Below are 14,588 nucleotides of genomic sequence, written 5' to 3'. Positions count from 1 at the left end.
TGCTATAGGCCAGTGTCCTTTGTTTAACAAAGGTGTTCTTTCAAAAAATATTCAACATACATATTATATATGTCCAGCTGATGACATTATAAATTAATATTCTATATGATACATCCTCATAACACACGCCTGACTTGTGTCTTATAGATGGCAGACAGGCTTTGGTGTGTCAGAAGGGGAGGTAGTGGCATAGCGGTATTGTCACTGGGCTAATAATCCAGAGACCCAGAGTAATGTTCTGGGGACCCGGGTTCAAATCCCATAGATGGTGGAATTAAAAGTCTAATGGTGACGTTGTCGATTGTGTAAAAACCCACCTGGTTCACTAATGCCCTTTAGGGCAGGAAAGCTCTTGTCCTTGCCTGGCCAGTTCAAGGGCAATCAAGGATGGACAACAGACGCCCACATCCCAAGTTTTTTTAAAAGAAGAAAGGATGGGGGTGGAACAGGAGAATCAGGTTCAACACAAAGTTTGTGCTGAGTTAGCTGAGCTCCACCAGGGCAACGATAAAAATGCTACAGCAGACCTCAATGTGACTACATAAATCAGACAGGGTCCCTGCTTCTGAACGCCTTGTAGTGTTTTCTCCTAGAGAACTGTACATGTGCCGATGCTGGTGGGGTGAGTGTCACAAGGACAGTTCTGGGCTGAACTACGATGTCCCTCATGGTTGAACAGCTTTTAGCCACACATGCTGCTAGAAGGTAAGCAGGGTCCATACACATACACTTGAATAACAGTGAACAGGGAGGAGCCAGGAAGAGGAATGCAAGCTGTGAGGAGGACACAAAGAGGCTGCAAAGAGATATAGATAGTTAAGTGAATGGGCAACAAGGTGGCAGGTGTAGTATAATGTGGGGAGGTGTGAGGTCATTCACATTGGTCATAAGTATAGATTAGCAGAATATTTTTTTTAAAGTGTGAGATCCACAAACAGTAACAATTAGAGGGACTTGGGCTCATTCGTACAAGGAACACAAAGCTAGCATGCAGGTACAGCAAGCAATCGGGAAGGCAGATAGCAAGCTGGTCTTTATTGTGAGGAGATTGGAGCACACGAATAAAGAAGTCTTGTTACAATTAAATAGGGCTTTGGTGAGGCCACATCTGGAATAGTGTGTACAGTTTTGGTCTCTATATTTAAGGGAGGATATACCTGCATTGGAGGGGATACAGTGAAGGTTCACTAGATTGGTCCCCGGGATAAGGGGGCTGCCCTATGATGAGAGGCTTAGTAAACTGGGTCTGTATTCTCTGGAGTTTAGAAGAATGAGACATTTAAGATTCGGAAGGGGATTGACAGGGTAGACCACAGAGGTTATTTCCCTTGACAGGGAAATCTGGAACACGAAGGCACAGTCTCAGGATAAGGGGGCGATCATTCAGGATAGAGACGAAGACAAATTTCTTCACTCAAAGGATTGTGAGCCTTTGGAATTCTCTATGCCAGATGGTTGTGGATGCTCCATTGTTGAATATATTTAAGGCCAAGATAAACAGATTTTGGTCTCTCAGCAAATCAAAACGTGTGGGGAGTGGATGCAAAAGTGCAGTTGAGGCTGAAGATTAGTCACAATCATACTGAATGGCAAAGCAGCCTCAACAGGCCGCAGTATGGTCTACTCTAGCTCCTATTTCTTACGCTCTTATGTTCTTAGCTGGCAGAAAAAACAATGACAGGGAGAAAGATTGTTTATAAAGAAAGGGAGGGAGGAGAAAAACTAGCTCGGACTCAGTATGAAGTACCCAAACAGTCTAATCAGTCCGAGCATGAGTGTGCACTTACCAAGAGCGTGTCTAATGCATCGATCAGCGTCAGAGAAAAGCTGTGAATGCAGAAAATAAAATTAACTTCTTGCACGGTAAGGAATGCTTATCACAGCAATTTGACTATATCCCTGATTCAATTAGTGGCTATAATAAAAGTTTATTTGCACTCAATCCCCCGAGAATTTTTACTCACTTCCTCCCCCAAAAGCATCCAACCCATCGACCCTTTTTGGTAACTGGCCACTCTTCACTTCTGTCTGACCTTCTAACCTCTAGCTGAGGTCAACTGACCCGGCACTGGGGGAAAACTGAACCAGAGGCCTTTGTAGGCCAAGTGAGCTAGTGCTACAAGACGCATGCCGCCATCTGCATTTGTTGCCTTTTGGGGCCTGGCTCCAGTTTGCAAATTAAAACGAGGCCCCTTCCCATCCAGTTCTACTCATGGGTTTTTATTCCATTCTCTGGATGTGGGCGTCACTGGCAAGGTCAACATTTATTGCCTTAATTTATTGCCCCCCCACCGGCCACTCAATTTTCAGGAGTAGGCCATTTGGCCATTCGAGCCTGCTCCGTCCTTCAATAAGATCATGGCTGATCTGGTTGTGGTCTCAACTCCACTTTACTGTCTGTGCCCCATAACCCTGACTCCATTACCTAACAAAAATCTGTCTAACTCTGCCTTGAATAGATTCAATGACACGGCCTCCATTATTGTCTGAGGAAGAGAATTCCACATACTAACAACCCACAAAGAAAAACATTTCTCCTCACCTCCGTCTTAAATGGGAGACCCCCTTATTCATAAGCTGTGTCCCCTAGTTTTAGTCTCCCCACAAGAGGAAATATCCTCCCATTTTCTACCCTATCAAGTTCCCTCAGGATCTATTATCTTTCAATAAGATCACCTCTCACCTTCTAAACTCCAATGGGTATATAGGCCCAACCTGTTCAACCATTCTGCACAAGATAAGGCCATGAATGAGTTGAGTGAACCTTCTCTGAACTGCTTCTAATGCAATTATATCCTTTTTCAAAGAAGGTGACCAAATTGCACAAAGTGCTCCAAATGTGGTCTCACCAAGGCCCTGTACAGCTGCAGCAAAACTTCCCTACTTCTATATTCCCTTCCCCTTGAAGTAAATGCCAACATTTAATCTGCCTTCCTAATCATTTGCTGGACCTACATACTAACTTTTTTGAGATTCATATATCAGGACACCCAGGCCCCTCTGTACCCTTGAGTTCTGCAATCTCTCTCTATTTACTGCTTGTCACTGTAGTATACTGCCTTTCTATTCTTCCTGCCACAGTGGACAAGTTCACATTTTCCCACATTATGCTCTATCTGCCAACCTTGTGCCCACTAACCTAACCTATCTAGATCCCTTTGTAAACTCTTTACCTCCTCTTGACAACTTACTTTCCAACCCATCTCGGTGGCATAAGCAAATTTAGCTACCATACATTCAGCCCCCTCAACCAAATCATTGATATAGATTGTATTCGTTGAGGCCCCAGCACTGAACCCTGTGGTACTCCAATAGTTACAGCTTGCTACCCAAAAATGACTCATTTATCTCTACTCTCTGCTTCCCAGTAGCCAACCAATCCTCTCTATCCTGGCTAATATATTATCCCTACACCGCGAGCTCTTATTTTGTGTAGCAACCTTTAATAAAGCATCTTATCAAATGCCTTCTGGAAATCGAAGTCCACCACACTTACATCATGTTCCACAGGTTCCCCTTTATCCATATTGCTTGTTACTTCCTCAAAAAAATCTGATAAATTAGTTAAAGACAACTTCCCTTTCACAAAACGATGCCTGATCACATTACGATTTTCTAAGTATCCTGCTACAACCTCCTTAATAATGGATTCTGGCAAATTACCTATGACAGGTGTTAGGCTAACAAGGCCTATAGTTTCCTGCTTTCTGCCTCCCTCTCTTGAATAAAGGTATTTTCTAATCTGCAGGGGCCCTTACAGAATCCAAGGAATTTTGGAATATTTTGACCAATGCATCTACTGTCTCTGCAGCCGCCTATTTTAAGAACCTAGGATGCAGGCCATCAGGTCCACAGGGTTAGAAAAGAGTAGCTACGAGGAGAGATTGGATAGGTTGGAGTTATTTTCCTTAGAACAAAGGCGGCTGAGAGGTGACTTGATTGAGGTGTATAAAATTGTGAGGGGAATAGATAGAGTGGACAGGATAAAATTGTTTCCCTTGATGGAGAATTCTAGAACCAGGGGACATAGATTCAAGATAAGTGGCAGAAGGTGTAGTGGGGACATGAGGAAGGACTTTTTTACGCAGAGGGTAGTGGGTGTCTGGAATTCGCTGCCCAAGTTGGTGGTAGAGGCAGAAACTTTAAACTCTTTTAAAAAAGTACTTGGATCTGCACCTTAAGTGCTGTAAGCTGCAGGGCTATGGGCCGGGTGCAGGAAGGTGGGATTAGAAAGGTGTCCTCGGGCTGGCATGGACAAGATGGGCCGAATGGCCTCCTTCTGTGCTGTAACTTTTCTATGGTTCTATGGCTCATCAGCCTTCAGGTCTAATAGTTTTCCCAGCACCTTTTCCTCAGTGGTGGTGATTGCTTCAAGTTCTTCCCTCATGTTCACCTCTTGATTTTCAAGTGTCTTTGGGAAGTTTTCTAAGTCTTCTACAGTGAAGGCAGACACAAAATACCTGTTCAACACTTCAGCCATTTCTTTGTTTTCCATTATTAATTCTCCAGGACACTCTCTCTAGAGGAGCAACACTAGCTTTGGTTTTTTTTTTCTTTTTTCAATATTTGTAGAAACTCTCATACTGTAATTTCTCCCTCTTCATTATTTTTAGTCATTCTTTGCTGGTTCTTAAAATCTGTCCAATCTTCTGACTTACCACTAATCGCCGCAGATTTGTACAGTGTTTCTTTCAATTTGATACTATCCTTAACTTCGATAGAACCAGAGAAAAGTTATGGTGCAGAAAGAGGCCATTCAGCCCATTGTGCCTGCGCCGGCCAAAAGGAGAAACAAGAAAGTAGCCGCTCATTTTAATCCCACTTTCCAGCGCCTGGTCCATAGCCTTGCAGGTTACAGCGCTTCAGATGCAGATCCAGGTACCTTTTAAATGAATTGAGCGTTTCAGCCTCAACCACCAACTTAGGCCACCGCCCACTGGGTGAAAAAGATTTTCCTCATGTCCCCTCTAATCCTTCTACCAATCACCTTAAATCTATGCCCCCTGGTAATTGATCCCTCAGCTAAGGGAACAGGCCTCTCCACCCTATCTAGGCCCCTCATAATTTTGTACACCTCAATCAGGTCACCCCCTTAGCCTCCTTTGTTCTCAGAAAAACAACCCCAGCCTATCCAATCTCTCCTCATAGCTGCAATTTTCAAGCCCTGGCAACATTCTTGTCAATCTCCTCTGCACTCTCTCCAAAACAATTATGTCCTTCCTGTAATGTGGTGACCAGAACTGTATGCACAATTCCAGCTGTGGCCTAACCAGCATTTTATACAGTTCCCTGCTTTTGTATTCAATACCTCACCCAATAAAGGAAAGCATTCCATAAGCTTTCTTGACCACCTTGTCCACCTGTCCTGCCACCTTCAAAGACCTGTGGACATGCACTCCAAGGTCTCTCACTTCTTCAACCCCTCTCAATGACTTCTCATTTATTGAGTATTCTCTTGCTTTGTTTGCCCTCCCCAAGTGCATTACCTCACACTTTTCTGGATTGAATTCCATTTGCCACTTCTCCGCCCACTCAACTCATTCTGGAGTTGACAGCTATCCTCTTCACTATTAACTACACGGCCAATTCTTCTATCATCTCCAATTTCCCAATCATGCCTCCCACATTTAAGTCTAAATCATTAATATAAGCAACAAACAGCAAGGGCCCCAACGCTAAGCCCTGTGGAACACCACTAGAAACCATTTTCCATTCACAAAAACACCCACTGATCATTACCCTTTGTTTCCTGTCATTGAGCCAATTTTGGATCCATCCTGCCACCTTGCCCTGCATCCTATGAGATCTCACTTTCCTGACTAGTCTGCCATGTGGGACCTTGTCAAATGCCTTATTGAAATCCATGTACACAACATCCACTACACTACCCTCATCAATCCTCCTTGTTACTTCCTCAAAAAATTCTATTAAGTTGGTTAGACACGGTCTTCCCCTAACAAAACCATGCTGACTATCCCTGATCAATCTGTGCCTTTCTAAGTGGCAATTTATCCTGTCTCTCAGGATTGTTTCCAATAATTTGCCCACCACTGAAGTCAGACTGACCGGCCTATAATTTTCTGGCCTATCCCACACACCCTTTTTAAATAATGGTATAACACTCGCAGCCCTCCAATCCTCTGGGACCTCAGCTGTATCTATTGAGGATTGGAAAATGATCCTCAGAGCATCTGTTATTTCCTCCCTGGCTTCCTTCAACAGCCTGGGATACAATCCATCTGGCTCTGGTGATTTATCCACCTTCAAGGATGCCAGTCCCTCCAGTACTTCCTCTCTCACTATGCTTATTATATCTAATATTTCACACTCCTCTTTAACTAGAATGTCTGCATCATCCCTCTCCTTAGTGAAGACAGAGACAAAGTACTAATTGAAAACGCTGCCCACATCTTCAACATCCACGCACAAGTTACCATGTACATCTCTGATAGGCCCTACCTTTCCCCTAGTTATTCTCTTGCTCTTAATGTGCTGGTAAAACATCTTAGGATTTTCTTTGGTTTTACATGCCAATACTTTTTCATATCCTCTCTTTGCTTTCCCAATTTCCATTTTTACTTCACACCTTTTCTAAACTCCTATAGGCTTTCAACAGTATTAAGTCTTTTGTGACTATCACAAGCTTTCTTTTTCTGCTTTATCTTGGCCTGTATGTTTCTGGATAATCAGGAAGCTCTAGATTTGGCAGTACCACCCTTTTTCTTTGTGGGGACATGTCTACATCGTGCCCATAGAATCTCACCTTTGAATGTCTCCCACTGATTTGACACAGTTTTTCCTTCTAATTGCTGTATCCAGCCCACTCTCGCCAGCTCACCTCTCAGCTTTGTAAAATTTGCCTTCCTCCAATTTAGAACTCTTGCTCCTGTTCTATCTTTGTCCTTTTCCATAATGGTGCTAAATCTAACTACATTAAGGTCACTATCTCCAAAATGGCACCCCCTCACTGCTACTTCACCCACTTGCCCACCTTCATTTCCCAAGGCTAAATCTAGAACTGTGCCCCCTCTCATTGGGCTTGTAACGTATTGGCCAAAAAGTTCTCTTGAAAGCAGTTCCAGAATTTTGCACCCTCTGTGCCCTTCACACTGTTCGTATCCCAATTGATATTAGGGTAGTTGAAGTCCCCAACGATTACTGCCCTACTGTTTTTGCACTCAGAAATCTGTCTACATATTTGCTCTTCTAACTCCCTTCCACTATTTGAGGATCTATAGTACACTCCAGCAGTGTGGCTGCCTCTTGTTTATTTCTGAGCTCAACCCATATGGCCTCATTTGATGATTCATTTAGTAAATCATCCCTCCTCACAGCTGTAATTGATTCTTAAACCAATAATGCTACATCCCCACCTTTTTTATCCCTCTCCCTATCCTGCCTGAAAACTCTATATCCAGGGATGTTAAGCTGCCATTTTTGCCCCTCAAGCCAAGTTTCCATGATAGCAATGATATCATGCTGCCATGAGTCCATCTGTGCCCTCAGCTCATCAGCTTTATTTGTTATACTCCTTGCATTTACATATATACCTTTTAACACTGCCAAATTCCTGTGCTGTACACTTTTTAACCTGTGCTGCTTCTGTCTTTCAGAGTCACTCGCTAATTCTCCATCTCCCGTTCCCTCCTCTGAACTTGCCCTCAGGTTCACATCCCCCTGCCAATCTAGTTTAACCACCCCACCACCCCCACCCCAACAACACTAACAAATCTCCTTGCAAGGATATTCGTCCCAGTCCTGTTCAGGTGTAGACCGTCCAGAACAGGTCCTAATACCTCAGAAATCTGATGCCCTCCCTCCTACACCAGCTTTCCAGCCACATGTTTATTTCTTCAATTCTCCTATTTCTATGCTCTCTTGCACGTGGCACCGGGAGTAATCCTGAGATTACGGCTTTAGATATCCTGCTTTTCAATCTCCTTCCTAGCTCCCTAAACCCTGCTTTCAGGACCTCATCCCCTTTCCTACCTAAGTCGTTGGTACCAATGTGGACCACGACCTCTGGCTGGTCACGCCCCCCCCCCAGAAGAATGTCCTGCAGCTGCTCCACGACGTCCTTGACCTCAGCACCAGGGAGGCAACATACCATCCTGGAGTCACGCCTATGGCCATAGAAAGGCCTGCCTGTTCCCCTAACTAACGAATCCCCTATTACTACTGGTCTTCCCCTCTTTTTTTCTCCCCTCCTGTACAGCAGAGCTGCCTGTGGTGCCATAAACTTGGCTCTGACACCTTATTTAGCCACGGATGATGCATCCTTCTCAAAGAGCCCTTCTTTCTCACTGGGAATAATCTTTGCTTAGATTTATTAAATAACTCCTTAAAAGTATGCCGCTGCACCAAACAGAACTTATTATTTTAAAAAACAGCAACATCCATGCCAAAAAAGATGTTAAAATCAAAATTTCTGAAGAAGGCATCTTGCAGACCCCTTCTAAATTTTGTACCTTAAACCTTCAGGTTATCAAGGTATTTACTCTCCTCCCCACCCCCACACTCCCCTGCTCCTACACACGCGAAGTGTTGAGCACGCCTACACTTCAAGTTACAAGCTTGTGCCCCACTGCACTTTCAGTGTAATTACTCGTTTTGTGTGTCACTTTATTTTGATGTTGCATGTATAGTTTTATTTTGAATTAGCGCGTATAGCTACACCACAGAATGCACTGTCTCAATGTATTCACATTAGTTCCATTGTCTGTTTCAGATGCCTTAACCCTTTAATGCCACAAAGTCTAATTGCTGTAAGTAAATGCAGCCTGATACCAAAGGAGTTTAGTTGCTGTCATGACACTTTGCAAATTGGAATCTGCTCGCGTGTTTCCGGCTGCAGCTCAGAGGTAGCCAGCATTGTTAGACTCTTTAGCATCTGTGCAAAACAAAGACACCTCAAGTGTGTGATCTCTGTAGACACACTGCCCGTAATATAATCATCCATAAAACCAAGGCAGCAATCAAAATGGAAAGCCCCTTCCCTCTCCAAAGATTAGCTGCAGCACCTTTGCCCAGCCCTCAGCTACAATCAGCTAACACCACAGATACTGAACCCAGGACTTTCTGACCTGATTGCTACACATTTCCAAAACTGAGGCATCTGGGAGTCTTGTCAAAAAGATGCATTATTTAACTATTATTTTCCCATGAGTGTGCGTATTCACAAAGATCTAATCAAATTAATCCAAAGCTAAGTGATCAATGACTACTGAGTAACTTATCTAATAGTTTGGGTTGGGTTATGTCCCCTCAAACACCTCTTCTTCAAAAATTAAAAGAAAATTATTTTTTTGCTAGAAAATGAATACAGCTAAGGTCAGCTACAACTTACCTCCCCCACGTATCCTGGCCATCACAAGTCAAAGGTCGTAGTTCATCATAAGGGAAAGCGTTCTCCAAATAGTTGTTGTAGGCATGATAAAACATGTCTTTGACTCGCTCTCTGTGAAGGGAAAGAAACCACATCGATATATAGGAGACTTGTAATCCAGTCTGTACTAATTCTCCAGTCAAACCCTAAAGAAGCACAGAACCCAAAGGGACGGTAAAAACACACAAGTTCTTATTGTTGGAGGATTAGCAAGGTCTGAGGTGCTTATCACATGTCACAGATAGAATTTGTTCAGTTTATTTTATTCATTCTTGGGGTGTGAGTGTCACTGGCAAGGTTAGCATTTATTGCCCATTCCCTAAATGCCCTCTGTGTGACTTGTTAGACCATTTCAGCGGGCAGTTAAGAGTCAACCACATTATTGTGGGTCTGGAGTCACATGTAGGCCACACCGGGTAAGGACGGCAGATTTCCTCCCCTAAAGGAGGTTTGCAAACCAGATGGGTTTTTATGACAAAATAGTAGTTTGTGATCATTATTAAGGAGGCTAGCCTTTTATTCCAAGTGTATTAATTAATTGAATTCAACTTCCACCAACTGTAGTGTCTAACCTGTTGAACCCCTTAAGGATTTTATATGTTTCAATGAGATCACCTCTCATTCTTCTAAACTCTAGAGAATATAGGCCTTGTCTACTCAATTTCAATGGACAACCCCAGTAGTCTGGGCCTCTGGATTATCAGACCAGTAACATTATCACTATGCTACCATTCCCATAATAACCCTACTGAACAAATAGAAATTCCAAACAGCAAGTAATCATCGGTCACTAGCAAGATTTCCTTTAAAGATCATATGTTCACTGTGGGCATTTTTATAAGTCAGCTAGTTGTCTTACATTATGGAAATATCATTACATGCTTCAAACCAAGCTACTGAGAAATCTATATTAATTTATTCTGAAGCCAGGCGATGATGTAGAAATCCAGACACCAATCTTTTACTTAGTACTAGATTTGTGTACAGAATGCAACATTACAAATGGCTTTTTTTAAATTATACTTTCACAGGGCTTGGGCATCACTGGCTAAATCAGCATTTTTTATTGCCCATTCCAATCCTGCCTCCTCCTTAAGCAGCAGCCAGTGTCCCAGATTGCCTCTTCTTATAATCTTTTGGTAATTGAATAGTCAAGTAAATAATTAAGATGAACAAACAACCCCTTAAAGGGGAAGTCTCATTTCATACTCTTTTCAGTAAATCAGATAAACTAATTAACTAATGAGCACCCCATGAAAGGGTAACGTAACATAAACCAAAAAACTTTAAAGGAAACTTATCAAATTAAAATAATAAGCGTACCAGTGGACATCGCTCTTTAAGTCTCTCTTTATATGCTCTTTTGATACCTATAAAGTAAACTAATAACAAATAAACTAATCAACTAATTGAAAGCCCCTTAAGAGGGCACAGTAATAAAAAGACAAAACTTTATTTTAATTTAATTATACGAACATACAAACAAGGAGCAGGAGGCCATTCGGCCCCTCGAGCCTGCTCCACCATTTAATAAGTTCATGGCTTATCTAATAGTAAACTCAAATCTGCATCCCACCTACCCGATTAACCAACACCCCCTTGCTTACCAAAAATCTATCCATCTCTGCCTCAAAAATAATCAAAGACTCTGCTTCCACCACCTTTTCAGGAAGAGAGTTCCAAAGACTCACAACCCTCAGAGAAAAAATTTTGCCTCATCTGCGTTTTAAATGGGCGACCCCTTATTTTTAAACGGTGACCCCCTAGTTCTAGATTCTCCCACAAGAGGAAACATCCTCTCCACATCCACCCTGACAAGTCCACTCAGGATCCTATATGTTTCAATCAAGTCGCCTCTTACTTTTCTAAACTCCAGTGGATACAAGCCTAGCCTGTCCAGCCTTTCCTCATAAGACAACCCGCCCATTCCAGGCATTAGTCTGGTAAGCCTTCTCTGAACTGCTTCCAATGCATTTACATCCTTCCGTAAATAAGGTGACCAATACTGTACACAGTACTCCAGATGTGGTCTCACTAGTGCTCTGTATAACTGAAGCATAACCTCCCTACTTTGGTAATCAATTCCCCTCACAATAAATGGTAACATTCTATTAGCATTCTTAATTACTTGCTGTACCTGCATACTCATCTTTTGCGATTCATGCACGAAGACACCCAGATCCCTCTGCAACTCAGAGCTCTGCAATCTCTCACCATTTAGATAATATGCTTCTCTTTTATTCTTCCAGCCAAAATGGGCAATTTCACATTTTTTCACATTATACTCCACTTGCCAGGTCTTTGCCCACACTTAACCTATCTTTTTGTAGCCTCCTTATGTCCTCTTCACAAATTACTTTCCTACCTATCTTTGTGTCATCAGCAAATATGGCAACCATCCCATCCATCCCTTCATCCAAGTCATTTTGATAAGTTTTCTTCAATGTTCCTGGGGTTGATGATGCACCCAGCCCCTCTGGTGCCTACTGGTCATGGGGGGCCTCAAGCGTAATGACGGGCAGCACACGCTCCCTCTCCAGGGGCACCCAGGTGCGAACACAGAATAGGGGCAGACAGCCGGGTCTAACAACCCCCTCCATGGCCCATTGCCTATATCTGTTAATGGTCACCTTGTGCAGGCCCAGAAGCAGACCCATGAGGAGGTCCTCCAATCTGCCTGCCCCACCCTTCCACACCGGGTGGCCAGATCAGGGGCGTGTGGATGAAGTGCAATCAAAGCTTGAGGAGCAGCCCCTCCAAGTAGTCAAAAAGGGGCTGCCAGATTGGGCAACCTGGAACATAGACTTCCACAAGACCACAGAAAATACAAGTGGCCTGGGAGTCCGTGAACAATCTCAATCCACAATTGCAAGAGGCTGCTGCATGCAACACCCTCCACGCCAAATGCCCAATGGTAAAGGCGAGGACTCAGAAGAGAGCCCTCCACTTGGAGTCCCAGCCACCTAAGTTTCTCTTTATATGTGCTCAAGGTACTGAATAAACATGTTCCCTCTGTATTAAAACAAAAAACTACTGCGGATGCTGGAAATCCAAAACAAAAACAGAATTACCTGGAAAAACTCAGCAGGTCTGGCAGCATCGGCGGAGAAGAAAAGAGTTGACGTTTCGAGTCCTCATGACTCTTCGGCAGAAGGGTCATGAGGACTCGAAACGTCAACTTTTTTCTTCTCCGCCGATGCTGCCAGACCTGCTGAGTTTTTCCAGGTAATTCTGTTTATGTTCCCTCTGTATATCCTCAACCTCAATAATAATTATTATTACCAGTCTTCAGCCAATTTGATTCACGCCACGTGATATCAAGAAACAGCTGAAGGCACTGGATACTGCAAAGGCTATGGGCCCTGACAATATTCCGACAATAGTACAGAAGACTTGTGCTCCAGAACCTGCTGCGCCCCTAGCCAAGCTGTTCTAGTACAGTTACAACAATGACATTCATTCGGCAATGTGGAAAATTGTCCAGGTATGTCCTATACACAAAAAGCAGGACAAATCCAACCCACCCAATTACCGCTCCATCAGTCTACTCTTGATAACAGTAAAGTGGTGGAAGGGGTCACCAACAGTGCTATTAAGCAGCGCTTGCTTAAGCCATAGCCTGCTCAATGACACTCAGTTTGGGTTCCGCCAGGATCACTACACTCCTGACCTCATTACAGCCTTGGATCAAACATGGACAAAAGAGCTGAACTCCCAAGGTGAGGTGAGAGTTGCTGCCGTTGACATCTAGGGAGCATTTGACCGAGTGTGGCATCAAGGACCCCTGGAAAAACTGGGATCAATGGGAATCAGGGGAAAACTCTCCACTGGTTGGAGTCGTACCTAGCACAAAGGAAAATGGTTGTGGTTGTTGGAGGTCAATCATCTCAGCTCCAGGACATCACTGCAGGAGTTCCTCAGGGTAGTGTACTCAGCCTAACCATCTTGAGCTGCTTCCTCAATAACCTTTCTTCCATCACAAGGTCAGGAGTGGAAATGTTCACTAATGATTGCACAATATTCAGCACCATTAGCGATTGTTCAGATACTGAAGAAGTCCTTGTCCAAATACGACAAGACCTGGACAATATCCAGGCTTAGGCTGATAAGTGGCATGTAACATTCGCACCACACAAGTGCCAGGCAATGACAAGTTCCAACAAGAGAGAATCTAACCATCGCTCCTTGACATTCAACAGCATCACCATCACTGAATCCCCCACTACCAACATCTTAGAGGTTACCATTAACCAGAAACCGAACTGGACTAGCCACATAAATAGTGTGGTTACAACAGCAGGTCAGAGGCTAGGACTCCTCCAGTGAGTAACTCTCCTCCTGACTCCCCAATGCCTGTCCACCATCTACAAGGCACAAGTCAGGAGTGTGATGGAATACTCCCCACTTGCCTGGATGACTGCAGCTCCCACAACACTCAAGAAGCTCCACACAATCCAGGACAAAGCAGCCTGCTTAATTGGCACCCCATCCACAAACATTCACTCCCTCCACCGCCAACGCACAGTGGCAGCACTGTATACCATCTACAAGATGCACTGCAAGAATTCACCAAGCCTCCTTGGACTGCACCTTCCAAACCCACGACTACTACCATCTAGAAGGACAAGTGCAGCAGACGCAAGAGAACACCACCACCTGGAAGTTCCTGCCCAACCTAATCATCATCCTGACTTGGAAATACATCGCCGTTCCTTCACTGTCGCTGGGTCAAAATCCTGGAACTCATTCCCTAACAGCACTGTGGGTGTACCTACACCACATGGACTGCAGCAGTTCAAGAAGGCAGCTCACCACCACTTTCTCAAGGGCAGTTACCGATGGGCATTAAATGCTGGCCCAGCTAGTGACATGCACATCCCATGAAGGAATAAAAAAAAGTAACATACCGTTAAATAACCTACTGCACAATATGGAGGGCACACTTTCTCCCTATTAGGAAATACTATACCTAGGGTTTAGATAAATGAGAGGCAAGAACATGGCAGATGGAAAATAATGTGGGAAAGTGTGAAGTTATACACTTTTGTTGGTAAAATAGAAAAACAGTTTTTTTTACATTGCGAGAGACAGGGAAATGTTGGTATTCAGAGGTACCTGGGTGTACCTGCACACAAATCACAAAGTTATCATGCAAATACAGTAAAGCAGTCTTACTATTAAATAGGGCCTTGGTGAGGCAACA

At 43.7% G+C, this 14,588-nt stretch overlaps 1 protein-coding gene across 1 annotated transcript in view; it reads right to left on the bottom strand.

The window, feature by feature from the left end:
- Window positions 1-14,588, bottom strand: part of edem2 (ER degradation enhancer, mannosidase alpha-like 2) — a 45,829-nt gene that overhangs the window by 27,911 nt on the left and 3,330 nt on the right. Inside the window, exons 2-3 of the mRNA XM_078554934.1 lie at window positions 9,347-9,457; window positions 1,788-1,827 (exon numbers count right to left, since the gene is read on the bottom strand). Of these exons, the coding sequence (XP_078411060.1) occupies window positions 1,788-1,827; window positions 9,347-9,457 (151 nt within the window). The remainder of the gene's footprint in view (window positions 1-1,787; window positions 1,828-9,346; window positions 9,458-14,588) is intronic.

The sequence above is a fragment of the Cetorhinus maximus genome, chromosome 13 (assembly GCF_964194155.1).
Source record: "Cetorhinus maximus chromosome 13, sCetMax3.hap1.1, whole genome shotgun sequence".
Classification (NCBI taxonomy): Eukaryota; Metazoa; Chordata; class Chondrichthyes; order Lamniformes; family Cetorhinidae; genus Cetorhinus; species Cetorhinus maximus.
This window is presented reverse-complemented; position numbering and strand designations above follow the sequence as displayed.